The 17,452-nt window shown below is 46.1% G+C and overlaps 5 protein-coding genes across 6 annotated transcripts; 3 read left to right on the plus strand and 2 right to left on the minus strand.

Moving 5' to 3' along the window:
* Window positions 1-1,659: 1,659 nt before the first annotated feature.
* LOC9656566 lies at window positions 1,660-3,342 on the plus strand. The gene is made up of 2 exons (XM_024685521.1): window positions 1,660-1,845; window positions 1,899-3,342. The coding sequence occupies exons 1-2, from the start codon at window positions 1,660-1,662 to the stop codon at window positions 3,339-3,341; spliced, it is 1,629 nt and encodes a 542-aa protein (XP_024541289.1). The 3' UTR covers window position 3,342.
* Window positions 3,343-4,738: 1,396 nt separating this feature from the next.
* Window positions 4,739-5,991, plus strand: LOC9655892 (peroxisomal 2,4-dienoyl-CoA reductase). The gene is made up of 5 exons (XM_002980536.2): window positions 4,739-4,955; window positions 5,006-5,165; window positions 5,247-5,401; window positions 5,456-5,680; window positions 5,746-5,991. Exons 1-5 carry the CDS (start codon window positions 4,743-4,745, stop codon window positions 5,905-5,907), a joined length of 915 nt encoding a protein of 304 aa, XP_002980582.2. The 5' UTR covers window positions 4,739-4,742; the 3' UTR covers window positions 5,908-5,991.
* LOC9655893 (GPI-anchored protein LLG2) lies at window positions 5,940-7,003 on the minus strand. Of its 2 annotated transcripts, XM_024685700.1 has the most exons (3): window positions 6,704-7,000; window positions 6,613-6,654; window positions 5,940-6,417 (listed from the first exon to the last, which is right to left on the minus strand). In XM_024685700.1, exons 1-3 carry the CDS (start codon window positions 6,765-6,767, stop codon window positions 6,071-6,073), a joined length of 453 nt encoding a protein of 150 aa, XP_024541468.1. In that variant the 5' UTR covers window positions 6,768-7,000; the 3' UTR covers window positions 5,940-6,070. The 2 variants fall into 2 exon arrangements, with proteins under 2 accessions (XP_024541468.1, XP_024541467.1); XM_024685699.1 differs by having other exon boundaries at window positions 5,940-6,654; window positions 6,704-7,003.
* A 3,943-nt stretch (window positions 7,004-10,946) lies between these two features.
* LOC9656567 (protein NRT1/ PTR FAMILY 8.1) lies at window positions 10,947-13,718 on the minus strand. Its single transcript, XM_024685488.1, has 5 exons — window positions 13,530-13,718; window positions 13,165-13,454; window positions 12,863-13,080; window positions 12,244-12,812; window positions 10,947-12,129 (listed from the first exon to the last, which is right to left on the minus strand). Exons 2-5 carry the CDS (start codon window positions 13,436-13,438, stop codon window positions 11,019-11,021), a joined length of 2,172 nt encoding a protein of 723 aa, XP_024541256.1. The 5' UTR covers window positions 13,439-13,454; window positions 13,530-13,718; the 3' UTR covers window positions 10,947-11,018.
* A 120-nt stretch (window positions 13,719-13,838) lies between these two features.
* On the plus strand, window positions 13,839-16,091 carry LOC9656568 (uncharacterized WD repeat-containing protein C2A9.03). The gene is made up of 10 exons (XM_024685487.1): window positions 13,839-14,020; window positions 14,112-14,234; window positions 14,305-14,469; window positions 14,520-14,606; window positions 14,662-14,793; window positions 14,858-14,974; window positions 15,046-15,137; window positions 15,197-15,302; window positions 15,364-15,450; window positions 15,519-16,091. Exons 2-10 carry the CDS (start codon window positions 14,112-14,114, stop codon window positions 15,930-15,932), a joined length of 1,323 nt encoding a protein of 440 aa, XP_024541255.1. The 5' UTR covers window positions 13,839-14,020; the 3' UTR covers window positions 15,933-16,091.
* Window positions 16,092-17,452: the final 1,361 nt, after the last annotated feature.

Here is a 17,452-nt window from a genome sequence, read left to right on the forward strand (position 1 = left end):
ATTTATGGTTGAGGCATTTCACGTTTTAACATCTTAGTTGGGGATATGCCACATTTTCATGAGTGCTTATCATCCGCAATCAAACAGTTTGGTGAAATGGCTCGTTTGAACTTTCAAAAGGATAATCACAAAATATATGAACTTTCAGCATTTGAATTGGGATGGTCATTTGTAGTCTCTTCAGTATGTCTATGTCATAGGGGTGCAAAGTTCTGTTAGTGCTTCACTATATAAACTCCTATATGGTCATGATCCAATATTGCCAATGAAGTTGGGTTTACTTTCGCGATTGCTATGGGTTGCCAATGGTAGGTCGTGGGATTAGTATTTGACAAGCATTTTTCCACTTGTCAAGTAGAGTCTATTGAACACCTAGGCCATATACAAGTGGGATAACTATGGCACTAGAACTCCTATCATCGTCTATTTATGGAGTACAAAGTGGATGATTTGGTGTTAGTCTATTTTCCCCATCTTATGGTACATGGTTTATCTAAAGGGCTCCTTGCTCAATAGAAAGGTCTATATTAGATGTTATGGCAAGTTAAACCACAAATTTATGAGGTTTGGTATGACATTTAGTAAGCTGATCTTTTAGAAATTATACATATGTAGCAATTGAAACACTTTGTACAAAGGAATTAGGAATAATTTGCACCACTTACAAATCCACTAATGCCTCCTCTTAATCTCGACCCATCAATGAGAGAACCTTAACGGTATTTTATCATTTTGAGAGGAGGGGATAATATGAGGTTTATATGTATAGCTACAATGCCATATACTAATATTAGCATAGTGGGATTTTGGTAGCCATTGAATTGGTTTCAATCCAGACCACTCGCTCTTGTATATATGCTAGGATTTTTAATTGATATGCATACTTTTTGTATTTTATTTCCATATTCCATGCACTCATAAATATAAATTATTAATTTCTATTAATAGAATCCTATCTATAGTGATGAAGTATGACTTATTATTAAGAGATATTTAATTAATATTAATATAAGTATAAAATAATATAGAAAATTCATCATTAACTAATGAAACATATCTTTTTATATCCAATGGAATATTTCAAAATACTATCTTCAAAAACTTATCTTATTAAATATTACTAGTTAGTATGAACTTTCATCATTGTCTTTAGTTGGAATCTCCTTTAAGTACTTACTTAACAGTTTCTTTTAAGTCAATAAATGATTTGATTGAGCATCCAAAATCTAACACTGTTAATACCATCATTTTTGCATTGGAATTAGGCCACTCTTTGATAATTTTAATTATGAATTAACTAATAATAATGAAATGTAATGATTATGATAACTCATTGTTTCAATCTAGTGGTAAGTATGAACTCCACATTTAAGGTATTATTCCATGCAGTCTAGTCAGTATGTAGAAAACAAGTTTAACAAGATTAAAAAAGAAAATCTTGAAGTGCATTAAATATATAATGAAACCCTTGTTTACTTTTACTAATCAATATTTTATAAAATGTTTTCTGGAGGAAACAAATAAATCTGAATATATATATATATATATATATATATATAAACATTAAGGGGCTTGAGGGTTTATGGTTAATGTTTTTGCTCCTTTAGTTTTTTAGATGCTATTTGGATTTCCGCTTGTTTTGTCAGAGGTTTTGGGGCGATGTCGGCTGTGGTTGTGCTACGCAACGGGCAGATGCTCCAAACCTATTCGGATCAAGGCCTGACAGTGGGTGACGTACTTGATGATTTGCGCGAGTCGGGGTTTGTGGGGCATCTGGAGGACGAGCACGGCAAGCTCCTCCGCAGGTACGTTCTTGTTGGAGGCTCTACGTACAACTTCGTAGAGGTGACGCTGGGAAATGGGATTGATTGATCTTCTAATGCATTGAAAATCCGCAGAAGCAAGGGGCAACCTGGTTTGATGTGCATCTACGAGTACCCTCACCGTCCGCTTTCGCTGCAGACCCTCAAGCTATGATGCGGTATCTGGGCGGTGACGATCCGATATACGATCTCGGTCGGACATCAGCAGCCATTCCGCTGCCGCTCACAGTTGAGGCGTTCGCACTGTACGTCCAAGGCCTTAAGTTCCGTGTTCTCGACGCATTGGACTGGAGCTTCGTGTCCAAGGTTATGGGCATGAGTAGATTCTTCGAGAATGAGACGCAGCGGCAGAGTGCATTTCTGGAGTGGACTCAGGATTATCTCAGGGCAACATGTGCTGGTGTGCAGTTGAGGTTTACGGAGTCTGTCAAAGGGAAAGGCATGCCGGATATCAAGATCGAGGCCTTGGTCCTGGGAGAGTGGATAACTATCTGCATGATAGAGGTGAAGGTAGAGATTGGGGGAGGGGAGCCTTGTGTCGAGCTGGTGAAGTACTACGCCGACTACACAACGCAGCTGTGGCAGAGAAACGATTGGTTGTATCAAAACTCCTGCTGTCCGGTGCTGCTGATTGAGGTTGTTGGTCCGCATGTCCGAGTTGGGGGTGCGGTCAGGTACGTGGACAAGCCTGCTTATCAGCCATTCACCCCGCTTCTTCACGTTTTCAAGTTCGTCCAGGATGCAGACCACCTGAGTATGCTGTCCAGAGCTCTTGGCTCCATTGGTGATGCGGTGAAGTCTTTGGTGGCGTTTTACGCTGGGGTGACGCGTTCCCTTCCGCCTGTAAGGGCAGCTGAAGTGGAGTGGCCTTATGCGATCACACGTCTGCAGCAGCAAGGGGCGGTAATTGTTCAGACCACGCTTTCACGGAGCTTCCTCCGTGCGATGAACAAGCAACTCCTGTTTGGCGTGGAACTGAAGGGAAACCGCCGCATCGTCAAGTTCTGCCAACGTTACGGAACTGCGATCCATCAGCAGTGGGCAGCTGAAGGCTTTGCTCCTTCCTTCACGTGCCACGCACTTGCTGGTGGCTGGTTGATGATCGACATGGAGCTGTGCTCGCAGGACGATGGCTGGGTATCACTTATGGCCTTGGATCCCAACAGTTGGAGTGTAGGAGACAACGCAGCTAATGAGTATCGTCTGCAGCCAGAGGAGTGGGAAGTTTGCAAACAGAAGGTGGTAGAGGCATACAGGACTCTGTGGCTCAAGTTTCCAGGGGTTGTGCACGGAGATCTGCGAAAGGCCAACATTATGTACAATGTCTCAAGCAAGCACGTAGCTTTTCTGGACTTCGACTGGGCAGGGATCGAAGGACAGGAGAAGTACCCGCTGCTGATTAACACCCTCATGCAATGGCCTGAGGGCGTTGGTCCGTGTAAACCCATGAAAGCGGAACACGACCGGCAATTGCTTGCTACTGAGCTGGGGGTGAAGCCTGACGACATTGTCGCCTAAGAGACTGCCTGTGCTCGCGACACGCGACCTTTTGTTTTTTTTTTTTCTATTTTTCTTTTCTTTTGTTTTTTTTTCAGTTTGAAGTTTTCAAGCTCAAGAACAAATGCAGAATGGGATGAGAGCTCCACTTGTCGGATCCAACATGCAAAGAAAAACCAACAGGAGTCGTTGTGCAAAATCCATTCTACTGGGGCATAATTCGAAATGCTTTTATATGAATTCGTCTTTACAATGGGTATTTGCAAGTAGACATTGTCCACATTGCTCTGATTTGTTACACCAGGGTTGAAATAGTCCATCATCTTTTAGAGATATATTAACTACAGTACGCTGCTCTGCTGTGGCATAAATGAGGTAGTGGATCGTGTGCTCAAAAGCCTAGGCGGAGCCTGTAACGCTGTTCAACAGCACTGGAGTTCGCCAACCTGGTAGTGATCTTGTAGCTCTGCTAGACGATCCGAAGCACATTGGCAGCGATCTACGATCTACGATCTACAGCAAGAATTTCAGAGAGATTTAAGGATATGAACACATATATAAACCTGTACTTCTAAAGCATTCATACAGTTGAATTTTTCCTGTTCATTCTTTCCATCAGTCCCTGTTAGCCAAAACGGCCTGAACAGTTTGTAGTCTTCACCCCGCACCTTCCTTGTCGGATCTGTTGCCACTGATGTCACAGTGAGATTCGATAACCGCAGATCGGTACCAAGAACTAGAGCCCACAGACCATGATGTGCTCTGCCTAGAACTCGCCTGAGAAGCGTAAATCCCGTATCCCCGTTGGGCAGTTCCAAATCTACCAGCGTATTAGCATCGTCAAAGCGAAACAGCACTTTGAGGGTACCCTCCAAAGGCAACCCTTGGATAGCACCAACCAGCGTCGCTGAAACGTCCTGAGCGTAGTAGGATGCTCAGCCTCTTTAGCGGCTGCAGCTGCTTCAAGATGCGCTCTCCAGTGAGAAAGTCGACTGGCTATCTTCCGTGCTACAGGAAAGCCACGGCCGAGATCCGTTTGGACGAGTATCCATGCTTCCACCAACACCTCACAGGCTCTTGCCACTGTTTGAAACTAGGCCTTTTTAATGCATTGGGAGGGATCCTTTCAGATACCACCCATCTGCAGTATTGTCACCTTACCATCCTCCCCAGTAATCCAATAAGCCCAGTGGAGAGTCCGGCCACGAAACATAAATGACGTACAAGCCCTTTTGGTAGAGTTGCTAGACAACTAAATTGCACCTTCTTAATCTTGTTCAAAGCAGGACTCCCTCGTCTTGAAGAGCATACTCCAAGAATGCTTTTCGCGGAATCAACAGCAGATGAACTGCTCCATATCTCTGCAAGCTGCCAGCCGATGAAGCTCATAAACCCTAATTTTAAACAAAAGTTTATTAGTCAATGCTTTTTAGGGTAGGAGCGATGGCGCCAGCGTCTCCCTTCGTGGGCGACGTTCTCGACGGCGATGTGGCGCTCGTCACGGGCGGTGGATCTGGTATTGGCTTCGAGATTGCGCTGCAGCTGGGCCTTCACGGCGCGCGATTGCTCCTCCTCGGCCGCCGCCTTCCCGTGCTCGAGGCGGCCAAAAAGAGTCTCTCCGCCCGCGGAATCCAGGTTTGCTATAGCTCTTCGATTCGGGATTGCCCCATCGCTCCTTGTTACAGGTCGAGTACGCGCATGGAGACGTGAGATCGCCCGACGACGCCGCCAAAGCCGTGAATCTGGCCGTGGAGCGATTTGGGAAGCTCAGCATTCTCGTCAACAGTGCCGCTGGGAATTTCTTGGCGCCGGCCGAGTTGCTCACTTCCAAGGGGTTTAGAACTGGTGCGTGTTCTTCCCGTCTAGATGATAGATGAGATTCTTTTTTTCTTTCTTTTAGTTTCATCAAGAGCATCGTCTAGGCAGTTCTCGAGATTGATACGCTGGGGACTTTCAACATGTGCCACGCTGCATTTCCAGCGCTCAAGCGAAGCTCCAGCGAGAAGAGTGTTATCATCAACATTAGCGCGACTTTGCACTATGGAGCTACTTGGTATCAATCGCATGCTGCGGCTGCCAAGGTTCTCAACTTCTCCAAGGTTCTTTCTATAAAACTTGTCTTTGGTTCTTTTCAGGCTGCCATAGACAGCTTAACTCGAAGCTTGTCCCTCGAATGGGGTCCTATTCGTGTTAATGGCATCGCTCCAGGGCCGATCGCCGATACCGCTGGCTGGGAGAAGCTTTCTGTCGGAGTTGACTCTGCTGCGAGCGTCCGTTCCCGGGAAGAGATTGTGGAAAAAACTCCAGCAGGACGCGTCGGGACAACGTGGGACGTCGCGATGGCCGCCGTGTTTCTAGCTGTAAGTTTTCTTTCCCTTCATCGCTTTGTTTCGAGGCTAAGAGTTTTTCTCGTGCATTTTTTTAGTCGAGCGCTGGAAGCTGGATAACCGGCGAGACGATTGTTGTAGACGGTGGAAACTGGCTGTATTATCCTCCAGCTCTTCCAGCTGATGCCGTCGCCGGGGCTTCCAGAGCTGTGGAAGCATCGAGCAGACGAGTGGGCGTTCCTGAAAGAAGCAAGCTTTGACGAAACTTTTGCGATACTCTGACACGACAAACTTGATCGAAAAACATTCTTATTAAAGTGGTGAACAAAACAAGATATTGGTTATGGAAGTGGAACTACAAAAAAACCAAGCAACGAAGTAGTGATCAATCGAAGTTGAACTAAGGAAAGAGGAACCTGACCATCATACCGCGAAAACGACCAACCAGACGAGATTGAGCAGCAAGAGGAAGGCCTCGCTGCTGTGAAGCATGAGAGCTGGCGACGGGAGAGGAGCTGGAGCGGCGGGACAAGGCAGGCCCTCTGGGCCGGCGACGCAGAGATTGGCAAAGAGGCCACCCGGGTAAGCCCCGGCATTGTTGAGGTACGCAAACATCTCGTCCGCGCAAGTGGTGTTTTGATCGTTGAAGTAAGTGATGTACCTACAGGTGAGTGCGATGAAAGAGTTGCAGCAGGGCTCTCGCGGGTATGGCGACTTGCATACGCTCGTGATACTGGTATAGTTGACGGTCCCGAAATCAAATGGGCAAGCTGCAAAGAAAGTTTCAGCAGCACGGTCGGTGAAAGCAACGAGAATGGAAGCACAGATCGAATGAAGGTCCAGGAGACCAAAGTGGTCTAGGAAAGAAGAGCCTCCAAGTAAAGTGGAAAGCCATCGATAAAACGAAAGTGGAGAGCTTAGCAGGGATCGAAGCAAGAGACCAAGACAGGAGAAGAAGAACTTACGAGCTTTAACTTGGAAGAGTCTCCTCATCGGCCCCTGCGATCCTGCATTGACGGCGAGTATGAAACTCTGCGAGGAATGGGATGATGATACCTGAGGCTTGGCAGCACAGTAAGAAGCAGCAAAGGGCCAAGCAAGCTCTTGTCCACAAACCCATCTCCAATCGATTCTCGGATGAATGGTAGCCGCGTGGATCGAGTGCGAGCGAAACCCCAGGCAAGAGTCTACTCGTTACTTCTGTTTAACGTGTTGGTTTATTAGTTTCTTTTAGCTGATTAATTACGCAAGTTCCCACTACAATCTAGGTGAACACAATTATATTCGGTCAATTCCCCGTTGGTTTCATGTGATTCTATCAACGCGGCATGCCAGCTCATCGATAATAAAATAATAAAAACTAAAAGCTCAACCTCCCGCAGCCGTTGGATATCAGGTTCGGGTAGCGTTGTATGGACTAGATGTGTTGGCAGCCGCTGGTGGCAAGCACAAGCTTTCATCTAGGGCTCCATCGCTCGCTCTTTCGTGCCACGGGGCATACCTGGCGGATCTCAGCAGCAGCGCTTGGTGGATTATGAGGCAGAGATTGAGCAAAGACCTGGAATCTCATATGTCAAAATGTGAATCCAATGCCATATGACTCTTCTATGTGGGTAAGAATTTTCCATCGTGGGGTCGTCGTGTCCCTAGCATGTGGTGGTGGCCATGAGCGTTTAGGCCACTGGTGGTTAGCAGCCCCATTGGTGGCAACTGCGCATGCTTGTTTTCTTTTTTTTTGGGGAAAAAATTTAGAGAACCTCTTTGAATTGCTAGCATACAACGTGATCTCCACTTGGAGCTTGGCAAATGCAGCAATGTACAGTGTAAACTGAATTGGATGTAACGTTTTGTGATACAAATACTTGCAAGACCATCTTCTTTTGAACAAAGTCTTCTCTCATTCTAGCTCTTTTTTCAAAGTCAAACTAAGGACCCCACCCCCTCCTGATATAAAAGCAAGTTTTACAATTTCGACTCAGTCTCAAAAGTTAAATCTCTGGAACAAGTTTGAAAAATTTAGAGAACCTCTTTGAATTGCTAGCATACAATGCGATCTCCACTTGGAGCTTGGCAAATGCAGCAATGTACAGTGTAAACTGAATTGGAACGTTTTGTGATACAAATACTTGCAAGACCATCTTCTTTTGAACAAAGTCTTCTCTCATTCTAGCTCCTTTTTCAAAGTCAAACTATATTTCAGGACCCCACCCCCTCCCAATATAAAAGCAAGTTTTACACTTTCAACTCAGTCTCAAAAGTTAAATCTTTGAAACAAGTTTGAAAACTTATTAAATATAAAATGATGTTAGATTGTGAATTTAGATTTAGCTAACACTATCATATTCAAGACAAGTTTATCGAAACACTTTCTATAAATAGCTAATGGGATTAATATATTCTAAACACTTTCATGGGACCATTATATGGGTATGGTAGTGAGAGTATTTAACATATATAGTAGGCTATTATATAACAATATTGAGGGACTAATGTTTAATATGCAAGGGTTTTTATCACTAGTCAGTAAAACATTATAAATAGGAACTCCTTACTAAACTAAATATGCTTAATTAATAGCACATAGGAATTCCATTTTTATGCTTGTTTAATCTAGGTATAATTGAAAACACAAGAAGGATTGATAAAGGGTCTAGAAATATTAATCTTTTGCTGTTGTGGTAGTAAAAAAAAAAATCTGAAAAGACTTTGCTAATATATAATTTTCAATACTTATAGTTATATTTGCAATAGATATGGTACATCTAAATCTTACTTATCATATGCTACCTTGAGACAATGTTTAACTGCAAGAAGGTGTCAAGTAATGTCTTGTTTGTGTTCATCCAGTGCCAAAGTCTCCCAAGCTCTTATCTACTACTTCTCATTGAGTTAAAGATCTACTACATGTTGTAGAGTAAGCTCCAATGACGAGACTTGGATGGTGATAGGAAGGACAGCCTCTGTGCTATAGAGAAGTAAGAAAGGTGTTGCTGCAATAGATTTTTTGAACATGGTTTTGAACATCCACAAAAGCATGAACAAGTGCTCATGCCAACATCAAAGATGATTGTCAACCAGCTTCAAGATAATAGTCTTCAAAATCTTGTTAGAAGACTTGGCTTGTCTATTTGATTGTGGATATCTACTATTGCTTAAAATGTGTTGGACATCAAGTTTCACCACCAGGTATGCAACTACTATGCTGATGAAAGAACTGCCAAGATTGGACACCAAAACTGCTAGGAGTCTAAAGTGATAAATGATGTGCTCGTAGCAATTCAAAACAAGATGGCTTCAGGCCACTTGGTGAAGTAATCTATGGCAAGAAAAAGGTAACAATGTCCCTATGAACTTGGTGGAGAAATCGGGCGAATGAAGTCAAGTTCCACTTGAAGAAGGACCTAGCTGTGACCACGAACTGGAAAGGAAGGTGAAATGTGCGTTGCATTGTTGGCAAAGAAGGCACTCTTTGCATAGGTTGCTGTGTCTTGATGAATGGTCAGCCAAAAAAGCCCATGTTGCAAGATTTGGTGTGCTGTCGCCTTTGCTAAGAAGTGTCCAGAACAAGTGTGGAAAGAGCAAAGAATCCCTGGGATCTCATGCTCTAAAACACATCAGAGAAGGTGTTGTGTCAATAAAGAGCCCCTCCAAGCAAACAATTATCCCAAGCCTTATGAGTTATTGCTCGCTGTTAAAGATGGTGGATACTACCCCTTGCAATACGATGGAGAGAAGCAGAGACACTAAAGGTATCCACCAATGCGATCAGAGCTTGGCTAGGGTTATGGACTTGTTGCTTCCTTGCAATGAACTCTAGCTCAAAATCCTGGATCGTGAGCGACAACAACAAAGTACGTGGTCGCCGATTGTTTTTCTGTAAAAGGAAAGTCAGTAGATTGCAAGAGACATGGATGTGGATACGTGCTTCAAGTAAAAGGTAGCAGAAATGTCGTAATATGTATACTACTGCCACAGCTTCTCACTGCTCTGAATCCCTAAATGAATGTAAGACAAAGTAGACAGCGTGGAGGGGGTTTTGTGGCTCCTTTCATTGACACAAACAGCAGTCACCCATCCTTTCTAGCATCTCCTCAAGATGGTCACACTTTTCCAGTGGCAACAGCAAGCTTTTGAGGTGATCTAATCCCTTCTTCGACAACCACCAATTCCTGGAGACTGTTTTGAAATTTTCATCACCACTGGAGCTGAAGCTTTTGGAGCTAGCAAACTTTGGTATAAAGTGTCAAAAGAAACTAGCCTGGCCTTGGAAGTGTTGTAGCATCTTAAGTGATGTTGGAGGTGGACTCTGGAGCATAAGGAGTGATGCCTTGAGATGAGATATCAAAATTGAACAGCCTCTCTTGTGTAACTCTGAAATTGCATTTTCGGGGTTGAGTGAAAACCAGGCAATGCTAGAAAACTTGCTCCAAGGCCAATTAGATGATCTTTAAAAGAGCAAGATGCTGAGCAAAAGGTCGTCCATCTAAACTCGAAGAGAGGAGCCGAGAAGGTCATGAAAAACATACTTGGAGAAATGTAGCTCCTACATTATATAAACCAAATGGAAGTACTTTATATGAGAAGACACTCCATGGCGTGCAGAAAGCTGTCTTTTCTCGATTATGAGGATGAATCTAGAGCTGGTTGTATCTTGAGAAGTCGTCCATAAAAGAGAAGAATGTGTGGCCAGCTAACTCATCGAGGATCTCATTTTCAAAAGGAGTTGCAAAGCGATCCTTGAGTGTCATGTCATTGAGGCTCCAAAAAAAACTCAACATAGATGCAGAGTTTCCCATTTAGGCTTCCCCTTAGAGGCCATCATACACAATATTGACCAGGAGTTCAGCCAAACCAATCCATGACAAAACAACCCAGTTGAGCACTCTAACTGGATTTCTAACATTGTTCCAGTCCGTAAGAAGAGATGTCGTGGTACCTTTGGAGGAGAGAAAGAAGGGCGGAGGTATTATCAAAAGATCTGCTGATGGCGATGTTGTGGTCATCTTCGAGCAGTGGTGTCTCACAGCAGTGAGGATCTGGCTTTAAGCAAAGCAAAAATGGAATGGCTTCCACCTTGAAAACCGGCTGGATGTCTTCTAGAGCATCTTGCATGTCGGCTATAGCTTCGTGTGAAAGCTTTTGTCCGCCCAACCACGAGGGACACTTGTGAACCCAAAAGTTGTCACCACGAGGGACATGTGAATGTGATGAAATGAAAGTGTTGTCTAAGATCCATTCTCTTCAAGTTAAAGCTCTCTGATGATAGAAAAGTTCTTTCAAACTGCTGGGCAATTTCTAGTTATTGAGAAAGATTAGCTATGGAGACTTTGGTACGATGGAAACTTGATACAAAGAAGATACTTTGGCACCTTCAGCATGAGATAGACAAGAAGGAACTCTCCATGGCTCTGGGCCTGGGCGGGCAAGTGAAAGACATAGCTCGGGCACCGCGAGTGGAGCTAGAGCCAGTGTTCTTCCTCGGAGTTCCTTCCTTCGATCCCGCAGCCGACACTGGAACCGAGACCGAGACCGCGGCGCAGCACTGATGCTGGAGCCTGTGCTGGAACTCCGTCTCACTGATCGTCATCATGCTTCCACCCAGTCGATCATCCAAGCCGGAGCTCTCCCTCTCCTGATCTTCTTCCCTGTACACCGCCTTGTACTGGTACCACCGAGCGCAAGTGAGGAAAAGGAAGAAGTTCGCCGTGCTGAGGCAAGTGAGCAGCAAGTAGAAGCGATGGAGATGGGCCCTGTTTAAGTTGTTCCCGATCCAGCTCCCGCCCGAGCCCCGGCTCGTCACCTTCACCACCACGCTGAGGAGCAAGCTGCTGATGAAGCTACCCACGGCCACGGTGCTGAGGTAGAGAGCTGCCCCCACACTGCGCATCGAGTCGGGTGCCTGGTTGTAGAAAAACTCAAGCATCCCAACGGAAATGAAAACTTCACACGTACCGATCAACATGTACTGTGGAAGTAGCCAGAAGATGGTCATTGGCAGCGGAGTGTGGGGCTCGTCGAGCAGCCCGTGCTGTCTCGCCACCCGGAGGCGCCTCATCTCCACCAGCGCCGCGGAGGCGATGGCGATGGTGGAGATCACCTGTCCGATGCCGATTCTTTGGAGGGAAGTCAGGCCCCTCTCCTCTCCTGTCAGCTTCCGGACGAACGGGACGAAGTATGTGTCGTAGAGCGGCAGGAGGATGCAAATGGTGAGCGTGATGAAGAGCGGGAACGAGGCCGCCGGGATCATGAAGTGCGGTCCCATTCGTCGGTCGAGAGTCCGGCCCTGGCTCAAGAACATCGTCCCGACTTGAGCGAAGACCGCCGAGAACATGAGGTTGGTCATCCAGATCGGTAAAGTCCGGATCAGCAGCTTCACTTCCTCGACTTGCGTGACGGGACACAGCCGCCACGGATTCGGCTCCCTTCCTCGAGACTTGTAGAGAGCTATTTCTTCCTTCGAGATGGCAGCCTTGTCGAGAAACCTGCCGAGAGCACAATTCGAAACTGTAAAAAACAAGAAAAACTTTTAACGACCAGAAACTAGAACTTACTCCTTATAAGTGTTGTTGTTTCCCAAGCGCATTACGACCACTTACACAAATCCGGAGCTGTGAGGGAGCTTGCGATGCCTCGGAGAGTGAGGCCCTTCTGGATCTTCCAGCTCGTACAAGAGCTCTAAGTCGGGAACTTGTAACTTCCACTTTCGTGTCGCTGCTACCAGAACTTGCGCAATGCGTGTCAGTGGACTTCCTGCCGGTAGCTGATGCCTGTACTTGGCTGAGCCCAGGAGAAAGAGTGTCGTAGCAATGCACGTAACACTCGTCGCAGCACCATACCCCCAAGCCCATCCTACATTATCCTGGACGTAAACCAAAATACTAACCGAGAGCATGGTGCCAAAACTTATACTCACAAACCACCAGTTCAGAAACGAGAGCTTCCTCTTGCTTTCTACCGGATCATTCTCGTCGAACTGGTCCCCTGCGAAGGCCGAGACGTTGGACTTGATACCACCGGCGCCGAAAGCCATCAAGTAAAGAGCGAAGTAGAAAAACCCGACTTGTAAACCCGAGGCTTTGGGACACACCCGTCCCGACGGAGTGCTGAGACAGTTTGGTGGCTTCAAGGATGGCACGGAGACTGCCAAGGTGACACAAACCATTGCCTGAAAGAGAACAAAGTAAACAAACGTAAAACTAAGTATCAAAGGCTTACCAAAACATAGCTGCAACAAAACGCTGTGAGGGTCCAGTATCGGCCTAGAAACGCATCCGCAACAAAAGCACCTAGCAAAGGTGTTAAGAAAGTCGTGCCGGCCCAATTCATGACGTTCTTCGCGGATTGGGCTATATCCTCGTGAAGCTCGCTGGTGAGATACTTTAGAAGATTGGAAGAGATCGCATAGAACGCTACACGCTCGCAAACTTCGCATCCTATCAACAAGTTGACAGTCAGTAAGAAATCACGAAAACTTACTGAGAAGAAAAGGAAGAAAGAACTAAGAACACACAACTTACCAAAAATCAACCAGCAAGCACTCCAGTTCCCACTCTTGGACTTGATCGCTGGATTGCCATGAAGATCCACAGCACCATTCTCGACGACGTCTTTCACTCGTAGTTCCTCGCCATCGGAGTCGACAAGAGTGCCAGTAGTGGCTGATCCTTTGTCACTGCCTTCGTCGGTAGCTAAAGAGGTGAGCTGGATTTCCTTGATCTCGCCGCCTTCGCTGGGAACTGGAGTGACCACTACGACTGGAGCGATCACAGCATCCTCCTCCTTTTCTATCATCTTGGATTCGAATCGCCTGCATTGGTCGATCAGCTCAGAAGATTTCTACCTGCATTCTTTCTTGGAGAAAACCTAGATCGAGATTTCTTACCTCCACGACGAGAAGCCAGGCGCGATTCATCACAACGCGCGATCGCTCATCCAGCAAGGCAGATTTTGTAGGAGAGATGAGATTTCGCTCGCAAGAACACCACAGCATAGCTGTGGCGATGGAGGTACCATCGCCAGCGCCAAGGGCAAAGAGAAGAAGCCCTTGGCTGTCGAAAGGACGCTACTCTTCTCGTTCGCACGGCGTACACCGCACGATGGCCAGCATTCCGCGCCAGAATGCCTGGCCACACGGACGGCCCGGATTTGCCTTCTTTTAGGTCAACAAAAGATAACGTTAAAACAGGGGATTTGGGCTAGGGCTTGGTTCTCGTCGGTGCTCGAGCGTGCTCGGTCGAGATCTTCATTCCAAGTTCACGCACGCGTGACCTTTTCGCGACGCGCTCCTCATAGCTTTAATCTTTGGAGCGCGCGCTTTTCGATTTCTCGAATTGCTGGAGCTTCTTGAGCCCCTCGCGCCGGGCAGCGAGCAAGGTATGGGCATCCCTTGCTCCCTCGATTCATCCTAGGATTTTAGGGTAGGGCAAGTCTGATCGATACATTCTTTCCTGGGGTTGGGGATTAGATGGCTCTCGTGGAGTACATGGACGACGAGTTTGATGCGGTGGATTTTGATGACGATGAGGAGCTTCTTTTTGGACGCGATAGGGGTGGCTTGGATTCGGACTCCGAGAACGATGATGATATGGTAAGCTGCGAGTTTCTTTTGTTTAGTCTGCGAATTTCTTTTCTAAGCTCATGAGTTTTGTGTGCTCTAGGAGAGCAAAGAGAAAGATACTACCGCTGGTCAAGCTAGAAACGGTAAGGACATTCAAGGAATACCATGGGGATTACAATTTACAAGGGAGAAGTATCGGGAGGCAAGGCTGCAGCAGTACAAGAATTACGAGAATCTGGAGCATTCTCGTGAGGATTTAGATAAGGTCGGTGCTACATTTCTTTCTAGTTTTCATCGTACAAATCTTTGGAGCAGGAATGCAGGGAATTTCAGAAAGGGAGGCGATTTTACGACTTTCGTCTCAACAAGAGGTCTTTGAAGTCGACGATAGTTCACTTTCAGGTACTGAAACTCCACACACGCTTTTACTTACTTTGATCTCTTGTGCTGCTTGCAGCTACGGAATTTAATATGGGCAACCAGCAAACATGATGTTTATCTTATGCAAAACTTTTGTGTGCTTCATTGGTCTCCGGTTTCTCAAAAGGTTTCTCAGGTTCTGAATGTTAATTCTCCTCCGCCTCCTGAGGTGCGTTCTGTGTTTTTGGGATTTCTATCGAAAGAAAAAGTGTTTCTGATTGGGTGATTTGCAGAGGACGTCATTTGCGTCTTCGTATTCTCAAGGTATAGGCCGAGTGCAGATTAGCACGATGTGCGTGAGGGAGAATCTGCTTGTTGCCGGTGGCTTTCAGGGTGAAATGGTGTGCAAGGTACGTAAGTACGGTACCCAGCATCCCCAGCAAATCCCTTTTCTCTTAATTTTACTGTTCTTTTTGTGAAGAATCTCGACCAACCTGGAGTATCATATTGTGCAAAGATCACGCACGACGAAAATGCCATCACGAATGCCATCGAGATCTACAATTCTCCGAGGTACGCTTTGAATTGTTTCTTTCTTTTTTTGTCCCATTCCTTAAGACTTGTAAAAACAGCGGCCCAACTCGCCTGATGACCTCGAACAACGATGCAGTAGTTCGAGTTTTTGACGCAGAAACTTTTGCTGTCCTTGGTCGCTTCTGTTATTGCTGGCCTGTTAACGTAAGTATGTCGGTTTTTGCTCCCTCGTTCCCAAGCTTGTTTATTTGTCCCATTTGTACAGCACACGTCCGTCAGCCCGGATTGTCGAAGTATTGTTGTCGTTGGTGATAACACGGAAGGCCTACTTGCCGACGCTTCAAGTGGAAAGGTATATTTTTTTTTTTCCATCCCACGACTTCCAAAGTGCTTACACAGCATTTACTTTCGTTGTTCCAGGTGATAGCAACGCTCAAAGGCCATCTTGATTACTCTTTTGCTTCGGCCTGGCATCCAGACGGCCGAATCTTCGCGACTGGAAACCAGGACACGACTTGCCGGCTGTGGGACGTAAGAAATCTAAGCTCCTCGTTGGCCATCCTCAAGGGACGGCTGGGAGCGATACGCTCCCTCCGCTTCACAGAGGACGGACGTTTCATGGCCATGGCCGAGCCGGCGGACTTTGTCCACGTCTTTGACACAAGGCAGGACTTTATGCAAAGCCAGGAGATCGATCTGTTTGGGGAAATCGCAGGGATTTCCTTCAGCCCGGACACGGAAGCTCTCTACATCGGTGTGGCCGATCGGATCTACGGGAGCTTGCTCGAGTACAACCGATGCCGCGAGAACTGGTACCTTGACTCCTTCGTGTAAGTGTAGAGGACGAAGTAATCTGGCTGGAGTTTTCTATAAAGTTTGGAGGTGGTCGCTCGGTCGCTCGCAATTAAATGTTTGTGTGCTTGTTGTGTATATATGTAAGTTGCTCTTCGCGGCTTTTTCAAATAAGCGCATCTTGGGCGAATATCCGGACCAGTTTAAATACTTAAAAAGAGTGAGGCTTGTCTGGCATTTTTGTGTATGTGTTGGACATTCACCTGGTAAGGCCCACGAAATTTTACTATAATTTTAACAAACTCGAGAGATTCTAGACAATAAAAAATGTTTGATGGTAGCCATGTTATGGTTGAGGATTTTTATGGAAGCCTAGACAATAAAAAATGTTTGATGGTAGCCATGTTATGGTTGAGGATTTTTATGGAAGCCTATTTATATATAAAGCAGAGGCAACTTTAACCCCTCGGGGCAAAACAAAGTAGAACACGCCACCTTTTTAATTTCAAGGCTAATGTCATCTCCTCGGTAAGACCTTAAATTCAAAGCTGCGCATCCTCTCCTATTTGCTCGTACCGACTCGATCGAAGCTCTTTCATTATGAATCTAATATTTAAACGTAGTCGCAACCCGCAGAGTGCACAGAGAAAGAGCTGTACTGAGCACTGCAACTGTGATTTTGGGGAAAGCATCGACCCAGCGAGATCGATCGATTGCCGGGCTTGACTCCAGAAATCGTTTGCTGGAAAGCAAGCAGTGAATAATACGAGCCGCAAAAGAAGGTTACAGAGATGATCAAAGTCCACATTATTGACAGACTATGTGTGGACAAACAAACAATAGACTAGTAGCGCGCGAGGCGTTTGTGTCTTCGAAACCCACAACATCCTGGGACCTTGTAAACAAAGAAATTGCGTTTGGCTTGTGCAATAATAGGAGGGTCCCAAAGGCTTTTGTTTTTTGTCCTCCAAAGTCTAGCCACACTCAATCATGCCCCAAACCCTCGCGCTAAACAAAGGGTTTAAGGATTCGCCAAGCATGCGGTTTAGGAATTTGTTTGATTCCCCGCGAATAATCACCTGGACACGTGGCAGTCAAAGTTTAGTCTCTGGTAAAAAAGGGTAAAGCTCTCTGCCATTGAGTGTATGTGAGTGTGGTCACTTTGGTGGACTTTTGACTCCATTCTCGCCAGTTCTTTACTATATTAAACCCCCCTGCCATCTTTTTTTACAGGATCTTGGAAAACTCCGGAAGTTACCTCCCAGGAAAAAGATGTGGTCATTCGACAGGTGTCGGTGTACGTAACTGGGACAGGTGTCGCGCGACGACGGCGCAGGTACGTTTGGCCCAGACCTAGCCGCCGAGGCAATTTATGTGGACTGGCTGGTGTTGGTGGCAGCAGCAGCGACGTGACGTCCACGCCGCAGGGAAGAAGGCATTGCCCGTCAACTCAAGAAAATTAAGACATGGAAATCTAGGGCTACATTCTTTCCCTTCTTTAACGGCGGCTAGGCTTACGTGTGGCCTGACACTGACGGCCGGACGGCCTGGGGTGAAGTTTA

This window comes from Selaginella moellendorffii, unplaced genomic scaffold (genome assembly GCF_000143415.4).
Source record: "Selaginella moellendorffii unplaced genomic scaffold, v1.0 SELMOscaffold_45, whole genome shotgun sequence".
NCBI classification, from domain to species: Eukaryota; Viridiplantae; Streptophyta; class Lycopodiopsida; order Selaginellales; family Selaginellaceae; genus Selaginella; species Selaginella moellendorffii.

Bases quoted from the DNA above. Each gene is read 5' to 3' on its own strand.
- LOC9656567 (XM_024685488.1), bottom strand. From the start codon at position 13,438: ATGATAGAAAAGGAGGAGGATGCTGTGATCGCTCCAGTCGTAGTGGTC. The intron at 13,081-13,164 runs GTAAGTTGTGTG...ACTTGTTGATAG, and splicing joins TGCTTGCTGGTTGATTTTTG to GATGCGAAGTTTGCGAGCGT. The intron at 12,130-12,243 runs GTAAGTGGTCGT...TGCTCTCGGCAG, and splicing joins CCTCACAGCTCCGGATTTGT to GTTTCTCGACAAGGCTGCCA.
- LOC9656566 (XM_024685521.1), top strand. From the start codon at position 1,660: ATGTCGGCTGTGGTTGTGCTACGCAACGGGCAGATGCTCCAAACCTAT. The intron at 1,846-1,898 runs GTGACGCTGGGA...GAAAATCCGCAG, and splicing joins CTACGTACAACTTCGTAGAG to AAGCAAGGGGCAACCTGGTT.
- LOC9655893 (XM_024685699.1), bottom strand. From the start codon at position 6,767: ATGGGTTTGTGGACAAGAGCTTGCTTGGCCCTTTGCTGCTTCTTACTG. The intron at 6,655-6,703 runs GTATCATCATCC...CCGTCAATGCAG, and splicing joins ACTGTGCTGCCAAGCCTCAG to GATCGCAGGGGCCGATGAGG.
- LOC9655892 (XM_002980536.2), top strand. From the start codon at position 4,743: ATGCTTTTTAGGGTAGGAGCGATGGCGCCAGCGTCTCCCTTCGTGGGC. The intron at 5,166-5,246 runs GTGCGTGTTCTT...TCGTCTAGGCAG, and splicing joins TTCCAAGGGGTTTAGAACTG to TTCTCGAGATTGATACGCTG. The intron at 5,681-5,745 runs GTAAGTTTTCTT...GCATTTTTTTAG, and splicing joins TGGCCGCCGTGTTTCTAGCT to TCGAGCGCTGGAAGCTGGAT.
- LOC9656568 (XM_024685487.1), top strand. From the start codon at position 14,112: ATGGCTCTCGTGGAGTACATGGACGACGAGTTTGATGCGGTGGATTTT. The intron at 15,303-15,363 runs GTAAGTATGTCG...CCATTTGTACAG, and splicing joins GTTATTGCTGGCCTGTTAAC to CACACGTCCGTCAGCCCGGA. The intron at 15,451-15,518 runs GTATATTTTTTT...TCGTTGTTCCAG, and splicing joins CCGACGCTTCAAGTGGAAAG to GTGATAGCAACGCTCAAAGG.